We start from the raw sequence: 27204 nt of genomic DNA, 5'->3' as shown, positions 1-27204 counted from the left end.
CACCCAAACTTGCAAAACTACTTTTACTGATGGCTATCCTTTCAAATGTGTTCTCATCAGCACTTATAACAAGAAAACAAAATCACTTTGCTCCCATAATTCTTTACTCATGTACGATCTGTCCTCTTTTTTCCCTTTGAAGGTCATGAAGACTGGGTCTTTCCTTCAGGGGACAGACTTATAAAGATCCCTGCTCTCCAAGCACCTACAGACAGATGGGTTCAATGGTGGCTTAATCATACAGAAATTTAAAACATGGGTAGAGATCTCTTTTCTTGTAGAAAAACTTAAACTTTGCTCAACACAGGAAATAGGGTCTTCAAAGAGCCAATGCTCTTTGAAACAGAGTACACAGGAACATACATGAAATGAACAAGCAGAACCAGCTCTGGCAGGATATTCTAATTCCTTGCTCTTATTTTGGGTGTCTCAGTACATATCTAAAGCCAACATTCAGCATTTCAAGATAATTTTTCTCAGCCCAAATAAGGTATACAAGTGGTCCGCATATAGAATGTAAAACTTAAAAGTCTTCCCAGGAAGTTGAATGTATTTTGGTTGTTCTTTGAAATGAAATATGTTTGGCATCTTCCACTGTGCGTGCGTGTGTGTGTGTGTGTGTGTGTGTGTGTGTGTGTGTGTGTGTGTGTATGTGTGTGTGTGTGTGTGTGTGTGTGTGTGTGTGTGTTTCTGTGTGTGCACATACTATGCTGTGTGCAGGAGTATAAATTAGCTTCAGTGCCCATGCTGAAATTTCAAAGCATGTGAAAAGGTAAAGGGAACTTTTTCTTTCTGCTGTTTATTAGAATGTTTGATTTAAGTTACTTCTTTTCTAAGGTAAATCCTGATATTTTGATCTGAGTGGGAAAGAGAAATATGCTGGGAGAAGAAATTTCCTACATCTGATTTTGTCGTTGAGATGCTGTTGTTTACTTGGTTTGTGGTGCTCAGTTTTTCTTGCTTGCCGCCCTCAGCCAACAGTCTACAAAATTAAGGGAATCAGCTGGCAAGCAGCTTATTTAACGTAACATCATCTTTATCATTAAAGCATTTGTAAGCAAGGAGACAGAAACACTTGGAATTTAAGCCAACCAGTGATCGCATTCCTAACACTACAAGGGGACTCTGAAAATCCTGTGCGTAATTTTTGATGGTCGAGATGTAGAAAGATCTAGCAAAGTGTTTGTGATAACTCACTGAAACATGACTGAACCCACCCTCAAGAATCTTTCAATGAACATAGCCCCAAATACAGTCCGGGGGTGTGCTCTTTTCTTTCATTTCACCCCCTCTCCATACATACATTTGATGGCATGCTCAATGCTGGACTAGAGAGGTTGTAGAGTAACCCACTCTTGAAATGTCAAAAGGAAGAAAAAACACCACATTGCATTGAGTATCCAGTTACAAATAAAATTCAACACAGTACTAAAGCTTTCACCTCGTATTCCTCTTTGAACCCATAGCTGTCTGATGTCTTCATGAGGTTAATGTGCTGCAGTAAGTCGGCCACTCTGATGGCTGGGTGCAGTTGTCCTGTCTGGTAAGGGGACTCTGTCCCTTCGCAGAGGTAGCGAGGAACATCCAGAAGGCGACTAGACTCTGCTGTGGCACTGTGGTTTTCATCTGGCAGATTTCATATTCCAGAACAGTAAGAAAGAGATAAAGTTACCTTGTTTAATATACATCTGTGCAAAGAAGACTTGAAGACCTTTAAGAGCTTTCTGGTAGTAGAAGGAAGGAAACGAAAAGCCAGACAAGGGGGTGGGGGTGGGGGTGGGGCCTCCAGCAGCATCCTCATAAAGACAAAGCCTTCACCTTTCATTTCGGCTTAAGGGTTAAGGTCAGAACATATGTGCCTTTCAGCAAGACAGCGGATGCTGGGAGAATCAGGGAGACACTGGATTCCCTTTTAAAAAGTGCAGGCAGGATGTTTAGTTGAGTCACCTCTGTTTTGAGCATTTGAAGTTAACAGCGGTCTAGGCTGGGGCCAGAGGACTGAGCTGTCAACTGGAAAAACGTTTTCACCATTGACTGTGTTGGATGATCTCTTTCACACTCATATTCCAACCTCCCTCAGAGACCCCTTTAGACAACCCATGCCCACAGGGCCGTTCATCTTGCCACCTTTCCTCTTCTTTGCTCTACTAGCTGGGCTCCCCAATACAGGCACCACCTGGACACACTTGCACAGAATCCCATCTCCACCCATTCTGTCCACTAGGAGGCTTTACCTATTTCCCCCCTTGGATTCTTGTTACTATTAGTATTGTTTTAATTGCCACACTTTGACTTCTCTGTCAGCCATGTGAGAGAAACCGGGGCTACTGGAGATTAATGTGGACACCTCCCTTGTCTTCCCAGGCCCTCCATGCTGCAGTATCAGGCTACTTCTTATGTTTCTGAGACCTCCAGATTCCTTGCATGCTACTTTCTTTGCCCTGTTTTGTAACCATTTATTTATTTATCTGGTATTTTTGGAGATAGACTCATGTACCAGAAATTCGGTAAATATTTCAATGAGTGAATTAGTTAAAATTCAACAGAAGCCTTCACCACCCACATTTAAGTGTAGACCACATCCCCATGGTTTTAGTTCAAAATGGAAAGAGACTTTTAATGCTCTTTCTGCCATAAAGATGAAAAAAGAACCAAGAACGTCTTGCCTATGAAGAATAAACAGCATTTTAATGACCAAAGAACTAAACATTACAATGAGAAACATGCTTATATTTATCACATTTAAACTTACCACTTAAAAAAAAAAACCCAAACGTTGAAGGGGTGTTACTTTGAAAAGCATAATACTGTCACACTCATTAACAGAAAGGAAAGTACACTCTTAGAGGAACTTGCGTTTGAAATGATAATGCATACTGTAGAGAATGATATTTAATTAACAGTGAAACATATTTCAAGTGCTGGTACATCTGCCTGCTCTATCGCCAACTCTACAAATAGGATATGGCAAAAAATGAATTGTTGTCCCCATGATAAACACTTTTTCTTCCTGGAGAAGGAAAAAAAAAAAGAACCCTACAATCAGATTTGTATGCCTCTATAATTTAGCTTGATTGCATTTATCTTTACCCTCTCTTATTAAACTGAATTTTTTTGGCATTCATGTCTAAAAATACCACATACTAAAGCAAAAGAAAAAAAAAAAACTAACAACAACAAAAGAAAGCCCTTGGAGTCCGTTATGACCTAACCACTCAAGAGAATCACTGCCTTTTATTCAGGTTTTGCCCACCCCTCTACATACAAACATTTGCTAGCAAGTATGATCCAGTTGAATTCCCTCCCGCGTCCTGTGAGCCTGCAGTCAACTGGTCTACCTTCATTAAAATATTACAATCAATAGACAGGTATAAGGAATGTAAACATCTCCCAGTAAGAATAAATTCAGAAGCAACTGGTTTAGGCTCTATCATAGGATATACAATCGAAGGGGAGAGTTTAATGGAACAGACAACGTGGGGAAGGCAGAGTGTAAGCACCTTGGCTGGGGTAAGGTAGCCAGGGCAACCCTAGACAGAGCTCATTTTGAACGTGCTGCAACAGCAGTTTTACAATTTTTAGAGGCTCAGAAACACAGACTTTACTCACATTGCACATCTTACAAATGAGTATATCCCAGCATCAAATAGCATTGCCTTTGTGTGGCATTAGACTTTAATATAGTAGTACAAAAGGCAGTAAGGTCTCAAGAATGATCACATATGAATTATTAATCTCAATACATTTCTACTTCATTAAACTACCTAATAATGTGAGTACTAGCAAGGGTGCCTGTGCTTATCATTATCCTTATTATACATTGAAGAATAACAACATCAACTATGTCTTGATTGAAAGGTTTCTAGAGTTCTTTGTAATATACTTACCGGTTATAGGGACTTAAGCCCAATGAAGCAGTAAAACACAAAAGACAAAAATATGAGTCAATATGAAAAATTTCCAAGCCTTTCAAAATCACCAGGTAGATATAAATATGAAGCAATGTTTGAAATTATTTCAGAAAGTTGCTGTATAAAAGTGAATCAATTAAAAACCACCATAAACATCACAATTCTAAGAACAATGAAAATGGAACAGATTAATCTGACGTCTAATGGGATTAATGAGAGTCAGCCTTCAAAGAAAGCCAATGATTTTGAAGCCGATCATGCCCACTTTCAAAATGAAATAAATTACACGATGAAAATGTATACAAATAGGTCAGATGAGACTACTGGGCTAGCTCTACCTTTCCTGAAATGCAACCACTCCCTTTCATTTGGAATATTTTAGGAATTGCTTAGTCCTTACAGTTTGTAAACCTCACACATATTTTCTCATTTTCTCTTTACAGTTCTGTGGGGGAAGAGCATGGCGGGAATTGTTACAATTTTCAGAGAGAGAGGAGAAAACCTGTAAGGTAGTTTTCTGAATTCATATTGTAATTCTATCTAGACCTTGAGATTTGGACTGGATCCTACGTGCCCTTAGAAAATTTCTATGACGGACTTAACATCTAGGCAAACCATTCCTTTTCAGAGTGCTACTGTTTTAATTGAAGTGGACTCTACTTATTAATGTGAGCTACTGATACTACTCTACAGTTCTCAACAGAAGGTGACATATGCAGAGGCATTTGATAATTTGATACTTCCCCTGTGATTACCCTGTATGGCTCCTCCCTACATAACCATGTCACTTGTTATGACAAATGCCTTAGTTCACCTCTGTCTCATGGCTGTTGTGCACATCACAGGGAGAGTGCAGTCAGGATACAGATTCTATTGGAACACTTATTATTTACATAAGCTCTAAAGTTATAAATCGAAATAATTTTAGTATTTCAGCATGAGGTACATTTTACTTAACTGATTAGTTGTAAAATTCCAAAATATTGTGTAATTTACTTTTAAATCAAATAACTACATAGCGAAGAGATGCATAAGCTAAATTTCCCTATTCACAATAAGTATTAAAAATGAATAATAAATATGGTGTTGGGTAATTTCAAAGATATATTTATTGAAAATCTGTATTTTCTTGGGTGAGTAGAACCACAAGGGTGTTACTGACAGAGAACCTGTGAACGTATAATTCACGCTGGCCAAATGCTTGTTGAATAATTTGTCAAGAAATAAGAAGCAATTTGAGCCGGGCGGTGGTGGCGCACGCCTTTAATCCCAGCACTTGGGAGGCAGAGCCAGGCGGATCTCTGTGAGTTCGAGGCCAGCCTGGTCTCCAAAGCGAGTTCCAGGAAAGGCGCAAAGCTACACAGAGAAACCCTGTCTCGAAAAACAACAACAAAAAAAAAAACAAAAAAAAAAAAAGAAGCAATTTGAAATTAAACTCATTTTGTTTTGAAATATATAGGTTTAACAACTAATGCTGTTTTACAACTGAAAAGGCCAGAATCATCACAGGTGACACCCATTTCCTCAGATGTGACTCAGGTAAACGCAGTGGTTTCTTCTAAGTTCTTGACGCACAATAGTATTTATCACATAATGTTGTCTCTATGCCAAGGCCCTGCATCAAGATTCTAGCAAACTATTTAAAAAAACAAAGTAAAAGCAAATGAACAGAGTCACCCTGTTCACCTATGACTACATCTTTAGTTGCTTTAAAGTTAGAAGGACTCAGATAATCCCTTTGCTAAAGCTGACTTTCCCGCATCAGCAAGTTGCTCAGTCACTCCTGGCCCCTGAGAAGGGAGGTGTTGGGGTTCATTTCACATTAGTCATCCATTAGGGGGGTAATTGCATCTCTGCTCCAAATCCAACACAACCTAAAGCTGGTATGTTGTTCTAAACAGTGTGCCTTCCATTTACATCCGCCAGACCCAAATGTCTTGAACAAAGGCCGCTATCTCTGTTTGGATTATGGTGATCTATCTGAAACATCAAGGTACTTCCCCAAAACAAATAGTTACTATGTGGACAAGATACAACCCATGCAAGGAGTTGTGATGCATGCAAAACAATAAAATCAAATAAAAACTGGTGATAAAGGTTTCGGGCCTCACCTAACACAGCAGTCGGTACAAGCGGATCATTGGGCACTGTGGGAAAACAAACGCCGTGAAGCAACGCTTGCCTGTAAATTCTATTTTTCTAAAATAATCTTTATAATCGATTTTCTCTTAAAAAAAATATAGTGACCCAACTTGCTTGGGTTTCTGTATTTTGCAAAGGTAAAAGTTATTTTTTCCAGCAGGGTTATTGTAGAATGTCAAGAGAGTTGTTTCTGTAATTATAATCCAGTTCTCTGTTCATTTTAAAAAGCCAGATTATTCACTTTGACATTATAAAGACGATAAAATTAGGAGAAAAGGAACCATGCATTTTAGATGTACCAAGTGTAAGGTATTTAGAGAAATAATGATCTTATATTTATTCTGTCATTTTTTTCTCCAGTTAACTGTGGGGAGTAGTTAATCCTTTCTCTAAGTTCATAAGTAGATAGCCATGGATACACTTTCAGAATCATCACTTTATAGGTAGGTACTGACAAGGCCAACACACAAGAATACATTCAGACCTATAATCAAGTAAACATTGAACAAACCAAGTACTGGTAGAGATGATACATTCATATTGTGAACAAACTTTCTTTCAACAATCTTAGAATTCTATGTCCTTCTCTGTTGTTAAATTTTAATAGTGAAATAAAAATAAGACGGGCCAGAAAGGCCCTATCATGATTAAAACTGATTTTCAAAATGACTAACATAGTACTTCTAACTTCCACTCATTGTGAACATACACAAGGAAAATGACAACCTATATTCAAGTCTGACAATTACTGAAAATTTTCACCAAGTTAAAGGTTTCCAAAAGAATATTCCCTTTATGAAATGACATAAAGACACAGAGTCTAAAATATTGTGCAACCTTACAATTTCCTATGTCTATAATTTGCATAGAAATATGAATTCTATTATTTACTTCTTGTCTTCTTACACCCATGTTTACCAAATCAGGTTAAGTGTTACAGAGCTGCCTTGCATACGAAATGCTAATGACAAACTTGATTTGTCCATCTCAATTTTACTTGAAGATTTGAAGAAATGAGCTAGGCATGTTAACGCAAATTGAACTAATTTAAATAAAGACAAAACCTTGAAAGGGAATAATTTTCATAGGATATTCAAACTATGCAATTATTCAAATCCCCCTGTGTTTAAGCAGGACATCAATGCAAACGTTTTAAAAGCACTTTCTTCAACAGATCAGCGTTAGCAATATTGGAAGAATCTATATATGGGAGAATGAAGAGATGAATGGGGATGCAATTTCATTATTCTTTGCAAGCCAGTCAACACAAGTCCACCTTTAGATTTTATACTCGATACTTAGAAACTTAATGGACCAATCTTTCACGTAGTAATTTTTTTTTCTTGTGTGTATGGTATGTGTGAGTGTATGCATGTTGCCATGTGTAAGGCCATGTGTGTGTGGGTCCCAAGAAGTTGATGTTATATGGCTTCTTCAGTCTCACTCCAATGAATGCACTGAGATAGGTTGTCTCAGTAAACCTGAAGCTCACCAAGTCCAGCTATTCTAGCTAGCCAGCTTGCCCCGGGACACCCCTCCATTTCCCCACCCCGTCTGTGCCTCCCAAATGCTAGGATTACGGATGGCTGCCACCCCTGCCTGGCTTTTATGTGGGTTCTGGGGATCTGAACTCCGGTTTTCACGTTTGTCCAGTAAATGCTTTATCTATTAACTTACCTCCCCATCTCTAGTTAACTTTTTAGTACTGGAATTACTCAGGACTAATACTAGATTACCTTAATGGAACAACTAGTTAGGCCACTAATTCCCAGAAAGAATTACGATGTTTCTTCTTCTCTTTAAAGAACATTTATCTTCTACCAAGGAAAAGATAAATGAGTAAATTGACAAACACCAATTTAATGCAGAAAATGCCATTTTGAGCTTAATTCAATGACACATGCTGCCTGAATGTCTTACGTTTGGATTACTTCTTTTTTTTTTTTTTTTTTTTTTTTTTTTGGTTTTTCGAGACAGGGTTTCTCTGTGTAGCTTGGCGCCTGTCCTGGAACTCACTTGGTAGCCCAGACTGGCCTCGAACTCACAGAGATCCGCCTGGCTCTGCCTCCCGAGTGCTGGGATTAAAGGCGTGCGCCACCACCGCCCGGCTCGTTTGGATTACTTCTTATGATTTCATAATAAAATCCCTAGTTCAAAGTTAAACTAAATCCTGTACCAAACTGAACAAGCATTTTTTTTTTTTTTTTGTAAATTCCATTTTACTCTTTTTTTTTTTAAGCTCTTTTGTCCTCTGGCTTTTTCCTTCGTTATTCAAAAGTTATTGTGGGAAATTAAGTGCACTTAGTAAGCCCCCCAAAGCATTAAGTCAAATTTCAATGACTAACTTACATCTCGGACTGAAGTTATGCTGGTCCATGAAGGTGAGGGACAGCGGATCCTCTGCGTGCAGGGTGCTCTGATCGGCGTAACTCCGGTCCATAGCGTTCACCATGTGCGTCATCTCCTGCCGTGTGTTTCCCATTGCATCCTTGCGCTTTTTAGCAAGCTTGCTGCCAAAGCAAATACAAAAGGGAGCCCTGAGTGTGGCAAGCCTTGAGGGACAGCTGACGCCAGCCATAAAGAAGCTCAAGTGAGCCCGAGGACAAGGTTACAGACATGTATTAGAAAACCTAAAAACTGTTCCTAATTTCGAGAGTCCAGACAACACACAAACCATTCCATGGGCTGGTGGTTGTAGCACGACCTTATTTGGGAAATTCTTAACATGCAAATCGCCAAACCAAGAGTCTCACCATTTCTTCTATTAGGTCTGGGTCCAGAGGGAAAAAGCAGAGTAAAATGAGGGTATCGGAGGGTGGATATAATCATAGTACATTGTATCTATGTATAAAATTGTCAAAAAATAAATCATTTCCATGAAAATATTTCTTCAAGAGTATAAACAAACACGTCTAAAGTAGAGCTAATTCACAGATGATTTAAGTAAAAACTTTAAAAATTTAAGTTCTAGTCTTCCTCCTGAGTGATGACTGCCTTTGATCAACTTCTTGAAGGTCTTGCTAACAACATGACCTAACTTTGCTTTAGCAGAGCCAGCCAAAGGAAACAAGGAAAAGGCCCATTCTCCTCTCTGCTGTTCCTAAGAAAATACACAAACATACAGAGCATGGACACACTGAATAGTGCATTTATAGCACTAATCAAAACCAATCCAAAGTCTTTTCAAATCAACCCTGGCCTGCTATGACTCAAACACCTATAAAGAGATTGAACTGAATCATATGCTGTGTAAGAAAGGAACTGGGGAAAATTTGAAAAATGCTATGCAAAGATCCAATGTCAATTATTGTTATCTTGGAGGATTGACATGGTCAAACCCTAAAATGTATTTTAGACTTCTCATGCATACTATCCACTACAGAAATGTCTGATATATATAGCAGGAGAATGATTTATGGTTATAAAAGTTAGCGAGAACATTTCAAACTACACAAATACTGATCCCTTTATCTCACACATCAAAAACATACTTCTTTTGTTTCTCTGTTATCCATGAAACATGCACCTAAAATGCATATAAAATATTTAACTCATATTCACCAGGAAATTTATACACAGAGGAACCTTAAACCACTGTCCAGTGTAGACTTATTACTCATTTAATGGTAGCAATTAATACTTGGAAATACTCTCCAGTTGTTAAGAATGCCATTTCTTCAATCAATGGCAAGACATTCTCTTCTGATCCCCCATCACTATCTATATTAAACATACCACAAATACTACAAAGGCTCATTGAATAGATGGAGTTTATGTCCACAGGCTCTTCCTTTTAACATTCATTGAGCAACCTGAGAGTCATTCTGGTTTATTTTTCTCTGAGAATTGCAGTAGCTGACCACAGGGGCATACAACCAACACATAGAACATAAACACTAGATCTCACTCACAACTGAATAAAGCAGTCACAAACTATGATTTGCTGATGGACACCCCTCATTCATTTAGAAGGAATAGTAAGTATTAGTAATGTTAATATATTAACAAGGACAAAGGATTATTATCTACCACCACCAGTAAAAGTACCACCAGAACTATCCCTACCCCATCACTACCATTACCACTATTACTTATTGACAACACTTGCTGCATACACTTAAAGTACTACCAACTGTTCCTTCCTGGCCAGAGGGTAAAGTCTGTAGAAACATAAAGATCTAGACAGAGAGTATAAATATAGGTGAGATATGAGACACCATGCAGGGAGGTGATGACTGAGGAAAGAGGGGACTGCTTAGGGGCAACTTGTCCTAATGATTCCTAGCACTTGGTCCAAATGTTGAAAATGACTTTAATTTTTAAAAATAACAGCAATGTCTCAGAATGGGTAGTTTAGTTTTCTTTATTATTTTCAGGTGTTTTTATTGAATTAAAGTGCTCTCTCTCTCTCTCTCTCTCTCTCTCTCTCTCTCTCTCTCTCTCTCTCTCTCTCTCTCTGTGTGTGTACCTACATGAGCACAGTTCGCTGTAGAGGCCAGGGGCATCAGATGCCTCTAGAGCTGGGGTTACAGGCACATTTGTGAGGTGCCTGATATGGGTGTTGTAAACTAAACTTAAGTCCTCTGTAAGAGCAGTCTGTGCTCTTAATTGCTGAGCTATCCCTCTGGCCCCTGATTTTATTTTTCCAAACTTGAACAACTTATTTGACTTTGGAAGCAATGATACCCCTTTTTATAGTTAAATGGACATAAGGAAAATAGAAAGAGTAGCACAATCGAATGCTCTATTTATTTATTTATTTATTTGGGAAGGGTTAAGATAGGGTTTCTCTGTGTAACCCTGGCTGTCCTGGAACTTGCTCTGTAAGTCAGGCTATCCTCAAACTCACAGAGATCCACCTGCTAAATGCTGGGATTAAAGGCTTGCACAACCACTGCCCAGCCATGATTTTATTTTTTAAAAACAATGCTTGACCCCAATTAAACACCACCAGGCTGTATGTAGCCAACAGACTTACACATTCTAAACTCCCTGCTAGTTAGCCATCATGAAATATTTTTGTCCTTAGGCCTGCAAAGTTTAGTCTCTAAAACCTGGCTAGTTTTTGCTCATTGTGACTCCAAATAAACTTCCTTGGAAAGGCTCAATAGAGGTAATCCAAGTGTCATCTGATTCAAGTGATTTTTATAGTAACATGTTCATCTCTTGAAACAACACTCGTCACGTATCATCACAGGATTTTTTCAGTCATTTCCCCACAGTGTGCTCAATAAAGGGAAAGATCACCTGCAGATTCTGGGCATCGGAACAGTGCCAGAATACTTAGAGCACAAAGCAGGCACTCAATAAATGCTTGTGGAAGAGATAAATTGGGCCTGTTATATACTTGGCACTTTCTATTGGTTAACTCAATTAATTCTCAGCTCAATCCACTGAAAACTGCTTAAGGATTCTCATCATATAGATGAGTTCATTGAGGCTTAGGGGAGTTAAATAACTTGCCCAAGGTTGCTTATCTAATAAGCAATGAAGAATGACCTCATTCCATAGCTTAAGCTATTACACAATACCCAGCTGTTTACAATGTGTTTACTGCCACGTTAGGAAGCCTACTGTAATGGTTAAGTGCTGGTTGCTGCCCATTAGAAAAGAACATGAATACAGCACACTATGCTGTCATTTACACATTTTGAAACAACAGAAAAATGCTTGACAAATAAGTTCCAGCCAGGGGTGGTGGTGCCCATCTCTCATCTCAGTACTCAGAAGTAGATGGCTGAATCAGGAACATGTAAAGCCTTCCTGAACTGAGACAAGATCTTGTCTCAAAAACAAACAAATAAAACTTTCAATTTTTCTCCAAATCTTTGTTTCTTGGGCAAGGTTGAAGGGTTGATTCGCTTCTCTAAAAATGTTAGAGATTGATTTGAACGAAAATGGTACAATGTGAAATTTAGATTCAAAAATAATGTTAAATTTTAAAGATGGGCATACAGAAAACAGCAAATGGAAATGATGACTCTAAACTTCAAAGATTGATGAATGAATAATTTATATGGCCTTCATGAATGGGTAAAATAAAAAGGCTTTTTCAAGAAATTAAAAGGGAAAGTGTTCTAGCCAGGGCTTTCCTGATTCATAAACTTAGATAAAAAGCAAACTATGCTGGAATATAACCTTTGTGAATAGCTGCAAAGTCAGCCACAATCAGATAGTCCCTTACACTTCAATCCCCACAACAACCCTGTGAGGTCAGCTTTCATTCAGAGTATTGTGAAATGGCAATGAGTTAACATCAGTAGTAAGTGTTTTCATATATGTAAACCAAGTTACTGTGACATAATGTCATTAAAAATTAGCTCAAAAATCATAGGGGGGTTTTCTTTTGTGTTCTATTCTACTTTATTTCTAACTTTATAGGAGAAATGAGATTGAGATTAGTATCCCTATGTGTTTTAAGTAGCCTTTGAAAGTATATATCCCTATGACATTTTTATCTGGCTAGGCTTTAAAGTGCCAGTAGCTCTAAGTGTCAATCACAGCAAAGTATAAACAGATACACTGTCTAGGAGAAAGATGTTAGCTGTGCACCAAAATGCAATCCTATTCGAATTTTACAGATACATTGACAGCTAATGGTAGGTTTATTGACATTCTTGCAACTAAATACATATTGATTCTAGGATGTCTCATGCTTTGTCTACCCCTGAGCAATGAGCACATATAATGTGCTCTTCAGGACAGTGAAACAATTCATTTTGCAAGTACTTGAGTTTGACAGATGCGCAAATGACTTTCATTATCAAAGCAGCCAACAGCATCAACTTCTGCAGGTGGATGTATGGGTGGGCCATAAAGGGGAAGAGCACTCCATCATTGTATGAAATGGTACAGTTAATTGCCACTGGCTTCATCAAACACGATTTAACAAGCGTATTATGATTCATCACAATAAGCTAAGGGCACTGTTATTTTACACCTGCTTGTTTCAGCAGATTGGAGGAAGCCAAATGTTTGTAATATTTAAAATGTTGGCAGCGTCGTATTGAAGTGATTGACTCCTAAAATGTTGCTGTGAAGCTAGCTGACACCTTACCCAGTGACACAGACAGGGCAGTCTGTATGTCTTAAACCCAATCCCAATCCTTGAGCCCTGGACAGTGCCATAGCCTTTGGACCGAATGGCTAACCATCTTTGATTCTAAAGAAACAACCTGAAAATGGCTCAGGAAGTTGAATGGCCAGTATTCTCCATGCTGACATAAAAAAGCTCATCAGACCTTAGTCTAGGGTAAGTTGGAGACTGCAGAAGAGTATAAAAAAAGGGCTATCTCTGTTCCTCAGTATGCTGACAGGTTTTGTTTTGGCTTAGTTTTATAACATCTCTATTTAAATTATAGCAAGCAAACCCTTTTTTCCCACTCTACAAAAGATTTATTTATGTCCCTGCCTCTACTACATTACAAGTTTATCAATTTATTTTGACAGGACCATTATAATGGTTTGAATGGTCAGCAAGGACATCTTGTTATGATCTTTTTGAATACCTGGGAAGGTGGAAAGCGATGTTATCACATGTAGGCCTGATCTGGTTTGCGTCCTTCAAGGGCGGTCTGAATGTTGCACAAATATCTCACTGGGCTCATTTTCTCAAACATAATACAGTATTATGTAGTTAGGGATTAGGAAGTTAATACCACATTTGTCACCTGATGCATAAAGTATCATATTGCTAAGAGAACACAGACTTGACATAAGTAAATAAATGATGTTCTTAGCTGTAGACTAAAGCTACTTACGGAAAACTGTAATTAAAAATTAAAAGTAGCCGAACATACAGAAACACAATATCCCTTTTAAAAAAGTGTATAGAAATAGATAATGTTCTACAGTTTTAGAGTCCAGAAAGATATCAATTTTGAAACACCACCAAACACACGCCATTTCTGTGGGTTTTTTGAAAGGGATATTACATCTTGGACATATGTAAAGTTGTAATGACCCATTTTCTACTTACAGGTAGTAGGAGTAAGAATAGTAGCTCCTCCTGGCAAGCAGATCACAGACAGTGGGAAAAGAGAAGCAATGGTGAATGAGAAGCGTGACTCCGTCACATCCAATAGAGCAGAAAAATGTGCGTTAAAAAGAAAACGAAACAAAATGAAATTTGTGGGGTTTTTTTTTTTGCTTTGCATTTTAATTCGCCCATGCGTTGTTAGCGTTTTTATGCCATGCGATTAAAGAGACAGATAATGCAGCAAAAAATAAAATTTGTAATACAGAATTAGGAAAAAAAAGTTAACATGCTGACATTTCCTATATTGCCAAGGAACTGAAAAATTAAATGGATTGTGTGTTTTTCAACATGCAGTTAAAGCATAGTATCATCCACTGCCATCAAAATGTCATGACAGATGGAGCAGCTGTGTATAGAATGTGTATACTAAATATAGTAGTTTATTTTAAATACAAAACATGAAGATATGATGTTAATATATGCAAAGTACTACATTTTTACACATCAGCTATATCTTAATGGTACACAGTATATACACGTTATGTGAATACAGGTACCATATACTATATATACATGAAGGTATTCCTACAGTAGATGCATGTGAACATGATATACACAAACATTTACTGTACTGAAACATGATTTCAAGTTGATGTTTGGAAGTTTTAATGTGTTCATGCTGTGCATTTAAATTATACACAATCAATGAAAAATGGCATATAATTGGAAATAATTCAACAGTGATCAAACTGAAAAAAAAATGACATTGCGTTCTGAAAGTTGCAATATCCCTTTCACAGCCTAAGAACTTACTTTCTGTATAATCTCATCCATAAATTTTTATTTGGCTGAATTCTAAGCTATTCTTTTGCAACCCAAAGCACATGGAACTATTTTCAGTGAGGCAAATATCCCTACACATATTATCCACACTGAGGGATAGTCTAAAGAAACTTTACAATATCTCATGAGAATGCAGATGGTAAGAGGGTTTCCATTTCCACTGTTTTTAGTGTAAATTTCTAGATTCAAAGGAAACTACAGAATAACACCAAATATTAAGCTAAACTCTATCATATCCAGGACCGCTGTATATTTTTATGGAAGGGTAATAATCTACTCTTGCTTAAATAACACAGAATATATGTGTGTGACATACGCCAACTATGAGTCAAAGTCCTTACAAATGTGCTGAGGTGAGTAAAAAGGGGAAGTAATTTAGGCATGATGTACACCTGAAGGCAGCAAACACAACCTCATCCATCTGCAAGATGATGGGCTTCACCAGTCACACAAGTGCTGCCGAGGCAAGGAAACGGTCAGGAGACTTTCTATCCAGTAAAATAATTGTGGAAGCTTAAACATGAAACATTTTAGAGGAGGCTTATTTCTCTGATCATTGGCAACACACACCGAAGAATCAGTGACGATGTGCCATTTTAGAGAGCTGTCAGAGCATGTCGTTCCCCCTTTCCCCGTCCTTGCTTCGGTGACTGGCTTAGCAACTTGAAGGACCTCAGTGTTCACTTGTCATTCTTAATACAAATCCACCAAGAGGAGGGGACTCAAAAACAAACAAGTTTTCAAATAAGCCACAAATACAACAAGATTGAATTCCATTCTGAGGAGGGCTCAGTCAGAAACCATTCCCAGGCATCCAATCGGATGTGACAATCCTTTTAATGATGAAGCAGTGTTAAGTGAGCTCTCTAAACTATTTGGCTTTTCCACTCTCCAAATACAAATTTAATTTAAACAGAGGTATAAGGTCTGAAGATTCTAGTCCACGATTTTCATGGATGTTTATTGGAAAACTAGTGTTTCCAAAACGCTTAAATCTTCTTGTCTCGCCTAGGGTGTGTTTTTCAATCACAGAGGTAGACGACAGCAGAGAGAAAGCACTGTTTAGGGGAAGCACATATGTAGCTAATTGAACACAGAACACTGCAGTGCATACCTAATGTTTCTAATGCAGATGTGTCTTCTCCAACATATATACCTCCGGGGACAATTGTAAAGAGGCAATATATTAAAATAGGTTCTCATGGAATTGTTATTAACATATGAGTCTTATTCATAATGCTAATGTTTTATTTCAAGTAGAAAGCAATAATAATTGGACACTATGAGAATTCGTGTAATATAAGCAACATCATTTATTATACAATCAGTACAATTAATCAAGCAGAACCACTTCTATACACAAAGCTGTTGGAATGCACTCTGCATGTAATTTTTTTTTTCCAAAAGTCCTTCCAAATTGTAGAATTATCCAAAATTTGTGATTGGTAGGATTGCAATGTCATACTAGTTTCTAAGAAGATGACTTAAAGATTCTGACAACTTATATAATAGTCAAATAGCTCAAAGTATAAGAAAATGCATATCTTAATTGCATTTGAGCAAGAGTATACTTTCATTTCCAGAACACAAGTTTAAATTCCAGGAAGTTAGATCTTTATAGAACTCCAGGAGGTGGCGACATTGACTGACATCGTATAAAAGATAAGGTTCAATTTAAGCATTTACTCTTCTTTAAAAAAAATTTAGTCAGTGAATATTTAATATACAATGTCATTAAACAAAGTTCCTATTCTCCTCATGTCTCATATGCAACCCATATTTATAAAAAATATAGATCAAGAATGAAAATAATTCTGACTTTGGTCCAAGCACCGCATGGGAACCGTATAACCATCAATTTTAATATGCTTAATAATAACAACATTTAAAATGAGATAAATTTCTCGTGTATCTCTGAAAATTCAAGAAATTTACAGTTTTACATTAGATAAACATTAACAAAAATCTACACTTATATCCCAGAACAAACTGCAAAAAGCTAAGTAAGACTTCACTTAAAAATCCCAAGTAAGAAGGGACTGGGGTGCAAGCAATCTTATTAGAACTTGTCAGAGAGCTTGAAGGGAAAATGTGTGAACGTCAGTGGCAAACACGTGTGTGTGTGTGTGTGTGTGTGTGTGTGTGTGTGTGTGTGTGTGTGTGTGGTACAGGACATTATCGGATCTTACCTCTTTTTCACAATCACTATGACAACCAGGAGGAGGAGGATGAAGACCAAGATCCCAGCACTGATGCCCGCGATTTTCACCACTCTGTCTGTCTGCTTCGCAGGGTCCGGGATCACCTCTGGTTCTTCTGTTGCTGCTGCTAAAGGAATCAGAGAAACAGGTGACTGGAAGCCTCTACCACACACAGAAAGACTGCCTCCAGGCAGAAATGGCCAAAGGAGGACAGGCTTGACTAGCCATCACCTAAAAACCCATATGCAGAAACGAGCTATTCTAAAGCATGAAAGACTTAGGGCCATGATAAGGGAAAAATCTTCCACTCCAGTTTTTTTTTTTTTATTTTTTGGCTCTGTTTTAACATAAGAAATAAGAGGAAAACCACAGAAATTATTATAAAAGGGAATGATAAGCTATTTTTCTTCAAATGCCTTCAAAATTCAGGACTAGATTTTAGAACTAGTACAGTGGGAAGAGATTGGGTTGGATATAGATGACCCTTTATCAGTTTATTTTTTAACTGACTGTGGTGGCTCATGTTGCTGCCTATAATTCTAAGACTCAGGAGGCTGAAGGAAGCATTTATAATCTAATATAATCTATTATAAAAGTTGAAATAAATAGTTTAGCACAAGGAAAGAAAAAGTAAGGAAAAGTAGCCAGGAATAGTTTCCATTTTATCTATATCTTACCAGATAATAAACGTGGGAAATGCCTTTAAAAAGATTAGAGGCCCTCACTTCCTTTTCTTTCTCAAAATCATGCTCAGCCCTCATAATTGTATGTACACAATTAAAATAGAAAACTTTAATCAATACATAAGGCCTGGAAAAGCCTCGGAGGGCATTTTCCTTTTACCTCATTTACCTTGAAACTGGCAAAGAAACTATTATTATCTGTACTTTACAGATACAAAACCCCTGAGGCTTAGAGAATTAAGGATAGCTTATGAATCGCTCAAGGGCAGACACGGAATCTAAGACATCTTCTATCTTCTAAGACAGCATTTCTCAGTTTCCAGGTTTGTGCCCCCCACTGCTGAGAATATGGACAGCAAAAGCTGGGGAGTTCTATGGATTAAGTATATTGGAAAACTGCCCTAAACCTCTCATCACAGCACCTGTACTTAGAGTTCAGAGACCCTGGCTGAATGAACACACTACCAACAAGGCTGCAATCTGAGCCCATTTATCTCCAGGACAACATGTCTACTCTCTTTAGAAGGTTATCCATCTATTCCTGTCCCAATCCTTTCTTTTTCAGTTCCTTTATTTGGCTTCTTTCTCTCCAACATCCAGGTTCTACGTATCTCAATGTCTGCTCCAGTTTTTCCCATTGGCAAGTTGATGCCACGAGGTGAGCATAATTTTTCAAAGTAAAAAAAAAAGCAAACCTATCTCCGACTAATATTTCCATAAATGTTTCACTTTAAATCTAAATAGAAGATACACTTTTGAAAAGGTGTTAGTTAAGTTTGTAAGACAGTCCACTGAACCATCTTGTTTCAGTTCCACAGAATGAAATATCCCAATAGTTTAGCAACTGGAAATGGTTATTCTGAAGTAGAGACTGCAATGAAGTAAAGACATGCCCAGCTTGCCTTTGCGATTAAGTGAAGGGAGCTTGCTGGGCAGGGCATGGCCATGCCCATCCTCACAGCTGTAGATAACTTCCCCAGCTGTGGATAATTAGGAGTAGGAGTCACTCAGTGCATACTACACGGCCAACTATCTCATTGTCTGCAACTTATTCAAACCTGCTGGCATTCCTTTTCTCGAGTGACTTGATGAATGTATATACACATCCACACATGGTGTAAGCATAAATACCTAAAACAGGTGGAGTGTATTCCTAAACTGCATGTGAAAATCCAAAAGCAAAATGGTTATTGTTTGTAATTATCAAACTTTTAGTTTACATAGATATGTCTTCACAAAGGAATTTAAAAAAGGTGATTTAGAAATCTCCCGAGAGAAACTTTCATCTGTGGGATAAATTCTACAGTTCACTCACTAAAGTTTCCTCTGCTCAGGTTCTTTGCTACAGTTGACTTTCACGGGGTAGAGATGACAATCCCTTGGTACTCGGACATACCTGACATAAACTGCCAGTGCTTTGGCGATCAGTTCTTATTTGATGCCTGTTTGTGCTCTCTCTCTCTCTCTCTCTCTCTCTCTCTCTCTCTCTCTCTCTCTCTCTCTCTGTGTTCATATTCATGCACTTACATGGGAGTATGGTTGTCTTTCTCAACTGATGGAACTTTTTGAAACTGAGGTTCTCACTGAACTGTTGGGATAGGGGTCCACCTGCTACAGCTTCTTGACACACCCAGCTTTTTACATGGGGGTTAGAGATTTGAACTCAGCTCCTTATGCCCGTTTGGCATGCACTTTACCAATCGGGTTATCTTAACAATCCCAGCACTTTTTGTCTGTCCTTGATTATCGTGATGTAGAACCCTTACGTTGAAACCACACTATGTACACTCTTGAAATTCTCTCAAACTGTGGCAAATGCTTTGCACATATGTTAGAAACTGTGTGTAGATTTAGTAGTTTGAATAATGATGACTTGGGGATCAAACTCAGGTCCCCTTGCTTTTACAGAATATTACCAATCGCGTCATCTCCCAGCCAAGGTCCATCTCTTTAATATGTTTTAATTCAGGTGTCACATGTACCATACTATATTTTATAAGAAACCCCAGAATTGCTAAATCTTTTCAAACATAAAAATGCACACAGGCACAGATAGAATGGACATTGTGAATATAGGTCCAGAAATAATTTGCCACCAGAAAAAGCTTAAATACTATCCATGCTGCATCATTAAATAATGAAACTCACACACACAAAAAAAATGGTAGGCAAGCAATTATAAATTCAAAGGATGAAGAATTTTTTTAAAAGAAAGTTTTATTAGAAATAGATTTTCTGATAAATTAATCTAAATATATTCCCCGAAGTGGAATGTCAAATATAAAAGTCAATGTTTGAACAAAGAAACTGTTAAACTTGCAGGTGTGTTCAGTGCATGGGGTGTTAAGATAATTCACGTATTATGTAAATCCACGAATCACTTTAAAGTGATAATCTGTGGCCTTCTTAGAGTTGGATCCTATTTATAGTTACCCAAATGGTTAAAAAAGAAAAGTGACCAAGGTCAAGTATGCTTTATAGGTCATGATTATAATTGACCTGCAGATTATTGACCAACTGTTAACATAATTACCAAACTTGAATAAGATTCTCCATATACGTGTGAGTGGATGGCTTTTTTCCCTGAACTGTAAACTTTCAGTATAGGATTCACATGTTATTATTACTAATAGTACCACCAACAGTACTTTGTAAAAAGAAAATGTGCAAATTTATTCATCTGTATGCTTTTTTGGGGGGGCGGGGACAGAGTCTTCCCCCAAAATTCAGGCTGGCCTTGAACTCATTCCATAGCGCAGCTTAACTTGCAATCCTCCTGACTCAGCCTACACAGCTGGTTTCCTCTGTATGTTCAGTCCCATTTATTTCTCTAGGTTTTTGCTCAGTAGGACCAAAGAACAGAAATAAAATCTTCCACTTTTAGAAGATGCATTAATGGAAATATACAATAGCTTTTAAGTGAGCAATTCCTATTTTCTTCAAAGAGAGAGGATACCTATCACAGTGGTGGCCCCCCCTGTGCCTCATATAATCTATGTACGCACGAAGACAATGGAGAATGTCAGTTTCAGAAAGCCCTAAATCTGTTCGTATTTCACTTGCCAGAGAGCATCCAAAGAATCCCCAGTTTTCAGAAGCCTAGAATGGCATAATTCTTTGCACAATGAAGGTGGAAAAAAAGCCAGAATCTTATTTTTACTGAGCACATTTAGGAGATACATTTTTTTTGGGGGGGGGAGGAAAACATCTAAGTAACCTTTTTATATAACATATCCTTGCTCCCACAAATAAAATAATTTTGTTCCAACTCTAGACCAAAAGAGTAAAGTCACATAAATTTACATGAAGGTTAAAACTATTCTAATTTCTGTGATTAGACAGAATCATTTTTCTCTCCTTCATGATGGGTATTTCAGATGACATCTCTAAGCACAGTTTTTTAGGGGATCTTACAGTATTTTAGAAACATCACACTCAAATTCTACACATCCTCCTGGTATATTATGGGGGTTTCTCCTTTTCTCAGCTGTAATTTGGTACAAATCAATCACTCATACATCTTTGTAAATGTCCTTGAACTCCACAAACAAGGGATACAACCCTTACCACAAGCAAGCCAGGGCCAGCATCGACTTACTAGTGACTGGGATTGAAGAGGCACATTTCTCTTTATTTGAATGTTAGAAGCTGTTGGCTTTTCTGAGCACTTCCTATCTGCAACACTGCCTTTTCATGGGCCATCCGTTGCAGTGTACCTGCTAGCGTCATGACTTTGGCCTCTTTCATCCAGGACTCTTTTGTAAATGCCTCCTGATTTGCTCATCCATGGGGAACAGGTGTCGTTTTTAGGCCCTCAAGGGCCTCAGCTTCCTGATGTGGTTGTCCACACTCTCTGGCTTTGTGATGTCACATTTCCTCACTCCAGTTACCATCCATTCTGAGCATTCTCAAGTCACTGCATTTCTGACCAATATCTCCTTGATCTCCTGACCCTTCAGTAATTTGATTATTGACTTCACTTGTGTGTGTGTGTGAGTCTCCCTTAACACCATGGGGTTAAATGTGAGCATATACACTCTTCTCATAGCATTCTTCCACTTCCTCCCCCTGTAGTACACAACTCTTGCCATTGGCTTCTTGAAGCTGAAAACCTGGGCAATATCTTTTTTTCCTTCTCTCTCTTTATCTCTGTATTAATGTATACTTTATTATCCACACATGGATGTTTTTGAATGCAAAGATGTTAATAATTATGAAAGGACAAAATGCAAATAGGAATGTCCGGGGTAGACATGGAAATTAATCGTCTATCTTGTGCAATTAGTTATAAGGTACTATTCTTTTCTAAGTACCCACTTTCTACTCTTTTCCTCTCCTCTGCTACACATCAATTCAGACAAGCATCATTTCTCATGTACATGGTGGCTGCTTTCTTCTCCTCTGCATCCTGCTTGTCCTTCATCAAAACACACATGGCATTTCTTATACAATGATGGTGCAGTCACTCCACTGATTATAGCCTTCTAATGGCTTTCCATTCTTAAAGATCTTTAAAGTAGGAACCATGTATACTTTGCCGTCATTTTATGCCTAGCAGAGCTTGGAAAAGAACCATAGTACAAACATATTAACTGAGTAAAAAAAAAGAATGGCACTATGCATGCATACAACAAACTGAATGGGCATACAAAAAAATCAGACGGCTTCCTCAAAGCATAAGGATTTATTGGATTTTACTGGTCTAGATCTAGTTTGAGATAAAGCTAGGCACAGAAGGGCACTAGTTAGTCTTTCCTTCATGGGGCTGTTCCCATCTTCTGCCCAAATCAAGTTCAAGTACATCCCAAGGTAAGACTGCATGGAGTTTTGGTGTTGGCAATACCAGTTCTTTCCATTATTTGGAGAGATACATTAACAGGCTTTACACATGAAGAAGTTATACAGAGTATAGTCTGCAGAGCTAAGATCTCAGCAGAAGAGAACTAAGCATATTGCCTGTTATGTATTGTACAGACTGTAGAGCTATAGTAGTTAAGAACATGAAATGCTATAATGAAGTTGATTTGTTGGCTTTGGAAAATAATGGAAAACCTTGAAAGTGACTCCTGCAACTATGTAAATAATGCCACGGGGAGAAAGTGGCTTTGGGGATCATTGGACCAGTTCAAAGGTTGCTTACATATAACTAGATATTTAGGGGGACACAAATATTTTTTTTTTGTATCACTTTGCTATCATTGTGGTAAAATATGACAACCAAGGCAACTTACAGAAAAATGTCTATTTGGGCTTACAGATCCCAAAGGGTTAGTGTTCAAGATGTCAGAAGAGAGGTAGCAGCAGACAGATACTGAGGCTGGAGCAGAAGCTGAAGGCTCATGCCATCTTGAACCACAAACATGAAGCAGAGACTGTGAACTACAATGGCTAGTTCTAGAAACTCCCAAAGCTCGCTCCCAGAGACTTAACTCCTCCAGCAAGACCATATTTCCTAAACCTACCAAAACCAGGTATTTAAATACTAGAGACCAGGAGGGATATGTACCATTCAAACCAGTGCAGACCCTAATGTACGTTTATCTACAGTCATTTTAAAGATACAATGTACCACTAATCAAAGATGGTGGCATGGCAACCAGATAGAGTTAGTACCTTCTAAAATAATAACTATATGATGTACCTTTTAGGGATGTCAAGTAGCATAATGTTGTGAAGAGGTTTGATGAATGGAAACACGTGATAGAACAGTGGACGGATGGGATGGCAAGGACTAGGGGTTAGCCTTTTGAGTCCATCATAACATAATGAAAACCTGTGAATCAGCCAACGGACATCACTTAAAATATAGTTTAAAATTTTTTTTTGCAGTCTTTCATATAAATAGATAATGATGGGTTTTGTAAAGTACATGTTATTAATTAAATAGTCTGCTACTGTGGTCTTCTAAGCCTTAGGGGCATCTTGAAGTATTTATTATTTAACTCAATGATCCTTTGATGTCATCTTGCTCTATCACCTCGCATGATCTTATGATGAAATTTGTTCACTCTTGAATTGCTGACTACCAAAAAAAAAAAAGAAAAGGTCAGTCAGAGATTTTGATTGGTGAAGTAAGAAAACAGCTACATGTCATACATTCATTTTGTTGTAGGAGTTGGAAAATAATTTTCTTGTTTAACAAAGAAACTTTCTTGAAGATTTGTAATGTTGAGAATCGAAAAGAAGAAGTTCATAAAGATCTAAAATTATAAAACAAAAGAATGCATTCCTATTACAAATATTTCAGGTTAATTTCACAATGTTTAAGGCATCTCCTTCAAGCCTGATATTTTTATATTTGTTTCTGCTTAACAATGATAGCACAAAAATGCTACAAAAATACTAAATAAATAATAGACTTATTTTTTTCATGAACACATTAGTGTCACATTTCAGGAGTATACTTAAAGATAAAAAAGTAGAAAGTGTTATTCTGCTTTATTTTCTTTTAAGAACAAATATTTGATTGCACATATGAATTTTTCAGTAAGCTTCCCATTTACTGACATGCAATAAGTGGGTAAAATAGAACCATGGTGTGCTGTCTTCCTTCTTAAACACAGCTGGTTCTATCCTTGAAGTTTTCTCATAAATCTGCCTGGAGTTCTCCCTTCCAACTTCTGCTGCATTCAAGACTCAATTATCTTGTGTGCGGGTGCATGCGTGCGTGCGTGTGTGTGTGTGTGTGTGTGTGTGTGTTTAAATAAACCCTACTGCTTCCTGCATTGGCCTTCTCAGATTTAGCCTATCTTCTGCTACCAGGGTGAGTTTTCTAAAACTTAACTATAAAGCTATCCCAACTACTTCAAACATATCAGACTGTCACAAAGTAGGCTCCAGTCAATTCTTGGGTCCTCATCCACTGACAAATACTTTTATGTTATCATATACCATAACTGTGTAGAACCATCTGCCCATCACCAAATAATCTAGTCAACCCCACTCCACTTCCAGCATTAGTAGTGTGTGACTTAGAGATTATGTTCAGTCCACTGTGATGGAAACAAATACTGCAAATACTCAACTTGCTGTAATTTGTGACTCATTGATCTGCCAACCAGCATCATATGTAATCTCTATGTTAATTATGTCATAGCTCTGCACCATCAGATCTTTCATGTTTTTAAACATGCTGTTGAACTATGCTCTCTAATATTCACTTGACTAAAATGACTTAGAGATATTTGAATATTTAAACCCGTTTTTTCTATGAAATGTCCAGTAAACAATTGTCACCAATTTTTGTGACTTGATTACAGAGAGAGAGAGAGAGAGGGAGGGGGGGGGGAGGGGGAGGGGGAGGGGGAGGGGGAGAGGGAGAGGGAGAGGGAGAGGGAGAGGGAGAGGGAGAGGGAGAGGGAGGAGGGAGAGGGAGGAGAGGTGGGGGGATTTACTATATAGTGCTGGTTGGTTGGGAACTCCCTATGCAGATAAGGATGGCCTTGAACTAACAGAGATCCACCTGTCTCTGCCTCTGGACTGGCAGATTAAAGCTTTGCACTACCACATCTAGCCTTCAACTATTCTTAAAGAATTTGTTTTTATCTTTTTGGCTTTATGGAGATACTAACTTTGTCATTTATTTGTGATGCAAATACCTTCCTCTGTTGAGCAGTACAAGAGAAAAACATATCTTTTTATTTTAATCTCCTAAATTCATTGCTTAAACCTTTATAACTAAAGATCAATACAAGTATAAACATATGCTTAATACATGTGTGCACATGTATGAACATGTGCAGATGCCTGTGACATCTGTGTTCAGATTAGAAGAGGAAGAGCTGGACGCCTACCTGCCACCTTACTCCCAAGTGACAGTACATCTCAGTGACCCTGGAGATGGCTGTTTCTTGGCTAGTCAGGAAGCCCAAGCCCAGCACGGGGGTCACATGCACACACAGACATTTTCTGAATTTTATGTGGATGCTGGGGATTTGAACTTAAGTTCTCACACATGCTCACTGAGCTCTCTTAGCCACGGAACCACCTTTGGAACCCCGAAATATGTTTTATATGATATAAGAGGCCTCATGAGCAAATGAGGGCACACATCCATAGATGACTGAGTGCTTTTATGGTGTGTTTCATGAAGTACACACCATCAGATAGAAGGAATTGGGGGGGGGCAGAATGAGTTGGTGAACAGGGGGGCTTAGCAAGGCCTTTGTTCACAAGCTTTAATTACAAGGCAATGTCCCCCAAGTTCAGGGCTCAGGCCTTGCTGTTTCAGGCAAAGGTCAAGGAAATCCTTCCTGAGTCTTGTATCCCGTTTTGGGGGGAAGGTAAGGAGAAGGCCAAAGAGACCTGCTCATCTCTGCCATTTCTCAAAACAGAACAGCACCCTCTCCAATCCAAAACCCCACTCCAACTTAAAGTATTTGAATACCAAGGTGCCACATTTTGGAGTAAAGTGTCCCACACTCTATGGCTTTCCATCTTACTTTATTCATGGTATAAAAGTGAATTATAGTTTTAATATTAATGAAGTAAAATGTATTAGTCTATGTTTTATGAGTGGTGCTTAGCATTCAGTAACTTATCCCAGGCTGAATTCATTTATCTTTTTCCTCTGAAAATTGTAAAAGGTGTGCATGTCGTGGATTAATGCAGATCTGCTTCCTAAGTAGAATGGACAGGAGAAGGCATCTCAGACCCTCCAGGGCCCCATGTTGCTAAATACATAGCTCTTGTACAAGGCTTTGGAATGGACATAATGGGCTAAGAAGCTGCTTCTGTTCCATGTCAAAACACGAAATTGCAGGAGTCACTGTTTAGATTTTTCTGCTCTTAAGTCCATCTTGTGCTGGCATCCCATGGTTTAAATGGGTTGAACTGAACATGTGGCTGTACAGGTAACATGTTCTCATGGCCGATTGGTTCTTTTCATGAGCATGTCCACCTTTCTTCATAGATTTCACTCTGGGTATCTTCTTTAAATATAAACAATTTCTCTTTTATGTTGTTATGATTGGTTCCTCCTTCCCCCTCACAAAGAAGGTTCATGTGTTGAGAGCTTAGAGGCCAGCTGGCCATGGTGTGAAGAAACCGTAAAGGCTTTGACCTAACTAATGGCATCCTACACCATTATTTGGGAAGTGGGGCCTGGTTGATGGCAACAGGTCCCTGGAAAGGTTTACCTCATTCCTGCATTTGTCTTGTGTGGTGTTCTCTGTTCCTTTCTACTACGAGGTGACCCACTTTGCCCACCACCTACCCTGACCATCACACCCTGCCTCACAGTGCATGGGCCCCAAAGCAACAGAGCTAAATGACCTGAAATCCTGAGCCCAAATAAGTCTTCCTCTACGTCCTTTGCTCAGATATTTACTACAGCAATTAAGGCTGATGAGCACATCTATTCAGTTACTTTTAAATTTGGACAACTGTGGTTTTCTGTCCTATAAATTCTATTCAGATCATGGTATACAGTTCTTAGTTTAGTTACC

The 27204-nt window shown here is 38.2% G+C and overlaps 1 protein-coding gene across 17 annotated transcripts in view; it reads right to left on the bottom strand.

Annotated features, from left to right (window-relative positions):
* Nucleotides 1–27204, bottom strand: part of Ptprk (protein tyrosine phosphatase receptor type K) — a 536300-nt gene that overhangs the window by 25504 nt on the left and 483592 nt on the right. For 2 of the 17 annotated variants that reach the window (XM_052751253.1, XM_052751250.1), the window contains exons 14-20: nucleotides 17064–17202; nucleotides 15989–16030; nucleotides 14032–14061; nucleotides 8403–8563; nucleotides 6023–6058; nucleotides 3888–3899; nucleotides 1442–1626 (exon numbers count right to left, since the gene is read on the bottom strand). In XM_052751253.1, the coding sequence (XP_052607213.1) occupies nucleotides 1442–1626; nucleotides 3888–3899; nucleotides 6023–6058; nucleotides 8403–8563; nucleotides 14032–14061; nucleotides 15989–16030; nucleotides 17064–17202 (605 nt within the window). Of the gene's footprint in view, nucleotides 1–1441; nucleotides 1627–2667; nucleotides 3011–3887; nucleotides 3900–6022; nucleotides 6059–8402; nucleotides 8564–14031; nucleotides 14062–15988; nucleotides 16031–17063; nucleotides 17203–27204 lie in introns of those variants that run through there. The other 15 variants (XM_052751255.1, XM_052751266.1, XM_052751254.1 and 12 more) reach the window with 12 other exon arrangements.

This window comes from Peromyscus californicus, unplaced genomic scaffold (genome assembly GCF_007827085.1).
Source record: "Peromyscus californicus insignis strain IS unplaced genomic scaffold, ASM782708v3 Scaffold_22__1_contigs__length_63687245, whole genome shotgun sequence".
Classification (NCBI taxonomy): Eukaryota; Metazoa; Chordata; class Mammalia; order Rodentia; family Cricetidae; genus Peromyscus; species Peromyscus californicus.
This window is presented reverse-complemented; position numbering and strand designations above follow the sequence as displayed.